The sequence below is a fragment of the Austrofundulus limnaeus genome, unplaced genomic scaffold, assembly GCF_001266775.1.
Source record: "Austrofundulus limnaeus strain Quisiro unplaced genomic scaffold, Austrofundulus_limnaeus-1.0 Scaffold98, whole genome shotgun sequence".
Lineage (NCBI taxonomy): Eukaryota > Metazoa > Chordata > Actinopteri > Cyprinodontiformes > Rivulidae > Austrofundulus > Austrofundulus limnaeus.
The window spans coordinates 41,998-44,075 of record NW_013952500.1 but is presented as its reverse complement, the minus strand read 5'-3'; the positions used below and the strand labels follow the sequence as shown (position 1 = coordinate 44,075).

General features: G+C 39.2%; 1 protein-coding gene across 2 annotated transcripts in view; it reads left to right on the top strand.

The window, feature by feature from the left end:
- The window catches only part of LOC106520823 (histone-lysine N-methyltransferase EHMT2), a gene marked incomplete at its 3' end in the record, with an annotated part of 19,483 nt that extends 18,174 nt beyond the window's left edge, over nucleotides 1–1,309 (top strand). For both annotated transcript variants that reach the window (XM_014013078.1, XM_014013077.1), the window contains 4 exon segments: nucleotides 609–715; nucleotides 819–941; nucleotides 1,011–1,112; nucleotides 1,205–1,309. In XM_014013078.1, the coding sequence (XP_013868532.1) occupies nucleotides 609–715; nucleotides 819–941; nucleotides 1,011–1,112; nucleotides 1,205–1,309 (437 nt within the window).
- Between the last annotated feature and the right edge of the window lie 769 nt (nucleotides 1,310–2,078).

The following is a 2,078-nucleotide window of genomic DNA, read 5'->3' as shown; positions in this document are numbered from 1 at the left end:
GTGAAACTACTCAATAAAAAAAAATAAAAATATTGACACTAAAACTAAGGATATTCTATCTATTATTTCAGTTAGTTTTAGTTACTTTTGTAAAAAGGTTATACAGTTTTAGTTAGTTATCGTTTTTTTATTTTATTACAGTTTTTATTTATTTTATTTAACTAAAATGGTTTTTCAGTTTCAGTTTTTGTTATTTAGTTAGTTTTACTAAACTACAAAAACCCTGCTGAGTGTGTAGGGTTATAAAATTTTGTTCAAATCAACAACTGTAAATTTCTTGAGATTAGAGCCATTTTAAAATGACGGCTATCGACTCAGGCTTTTGGCCAAACTATTAAATTCAACTGATAAGATACAACTTCCACAGAACTCGACTATAAAAATCTGAACATAATCAGCATTTAAACATGGAGATGAAACAGAMAAACACTGAGGTCTTTTAAACCTACACGCTTGATTATTTTACATCTTGAAATTACATCAGTGTATCTGGATTTGTGCAACAAGAAAACAAAAAATAMATAAACCCTCAGAGGTGCTCCAAGTCTGCCTGATGTGGATCTGTGTGTTAGCTGGTTCTCAACATGTTCACTCTAACTCTGTTCCAGTGGAGGGCATAGATCCAACATACCAGCCTGAGTCTCAGAACCGGCGCTCTGCTCTTCATGCTGCAGCTCAGAGAGGTCTGCTGGAGGTCTGCTACATGCTGGTTCAGGTAAAAGCTTCCGTCGACGCGATCACGTTTTAACCCTCCCACTGCGAGATACGTTAACGCCCATTTTTTTTCTCTCTTCATCGATCTGGGTTTTTGTTTTTAGGCSGGCGCCAACGTGGACGCCAAAGACAAAGACCAGAGGACCCCCCTGCTGGAAGCCATCATCAATAACCACATCGACGTGGCTCGGTACCTGATCCAGAGCGGCGCCTGCGTCTATCATGTGGTGAGTGCCTGAAAGCGTCAACATTTCCGTTAAACCCGTCCGACGTCTTGACCTTTTTTTTTTTGTCAGGAGGACGACGGGTACACCGGCCTTCATCACGCTGCCAAGTTCGGAAGCTTGGAAATCGTCAAAATGCTTCTGGAGACGGGGCAGGTGGACGTGAACGCTCAGGTGGGAGAAGAGACGCTCAGGATGCAGGATTGTCGCTCTGCGGTGTTTTCAGCACGTTGGAACAAGGATCGGTTGTTTTTGGGTGTTTTTAGGACAGCGGTGGCTGGACGCCCATCATCTGGGCCGCGGAGCACAAACATGTCAACGTGATTAAAACGCTGCTGAACAGAGGAGCTGACGTCACCATCAACGACAAGGTGAGTTCATACAGCTAACGTGTCTAATGTCTCTGTTAGTAAAATATCTTATGACCCAATGGGTTGATTTGACTTGTATCTGCTCTCTTTCCCTCTTGTTTTTTTTTCACCTTACGTTCTGTGGTGACTGCTTTATAAGATGTAATAAGAAAATATAAAGTTAATGTTACATCCTTTGTTCCGAGGCCTGATGAAGTGCCATCATTATTTTATGAAGCTAAATAAAAAAAAATTGAAATTGAATGCATTGTTTTGAAAATAAATTTCACTAAATTGAAACTGAATTTAAAGTTTTGTATCTGAATTAATTTGCTTTGAAACTGTATTTTGGTTTATAAAAAGTCCAATTTGACTACTTTCACTTTCAGTTCCATAATTCAGACATTTGTGTCACATCCTGGTCCTTGAGAAAGCCAGCCAGAGTAATCAAACACAGATCTACAGATTTATGTTTCACTTTGGTGAAGTTTCCCTTCTGTATGTAACAGAGTTGATGCAATCCACTGTAAAAGTGACAAAAACAGACAGTTACTTTATTTTAGTGATTAATTTTACTTATATGTAGAAAATGTTACTGTTGTGGAATACTTATTATGTATCACCTTGACACTGTCCATTGTTCATATCTCATGATATCATCTGAACGTCATCTTCAAGCTGACCTACTTCATGTACCAGAACGAGGCAGATTCTGATTGGTTGTTCATTCTCACACGATGTTAGATGACAGAATGCTGTATATGAGGCCTCTCGAGACACAGTGTGCAAC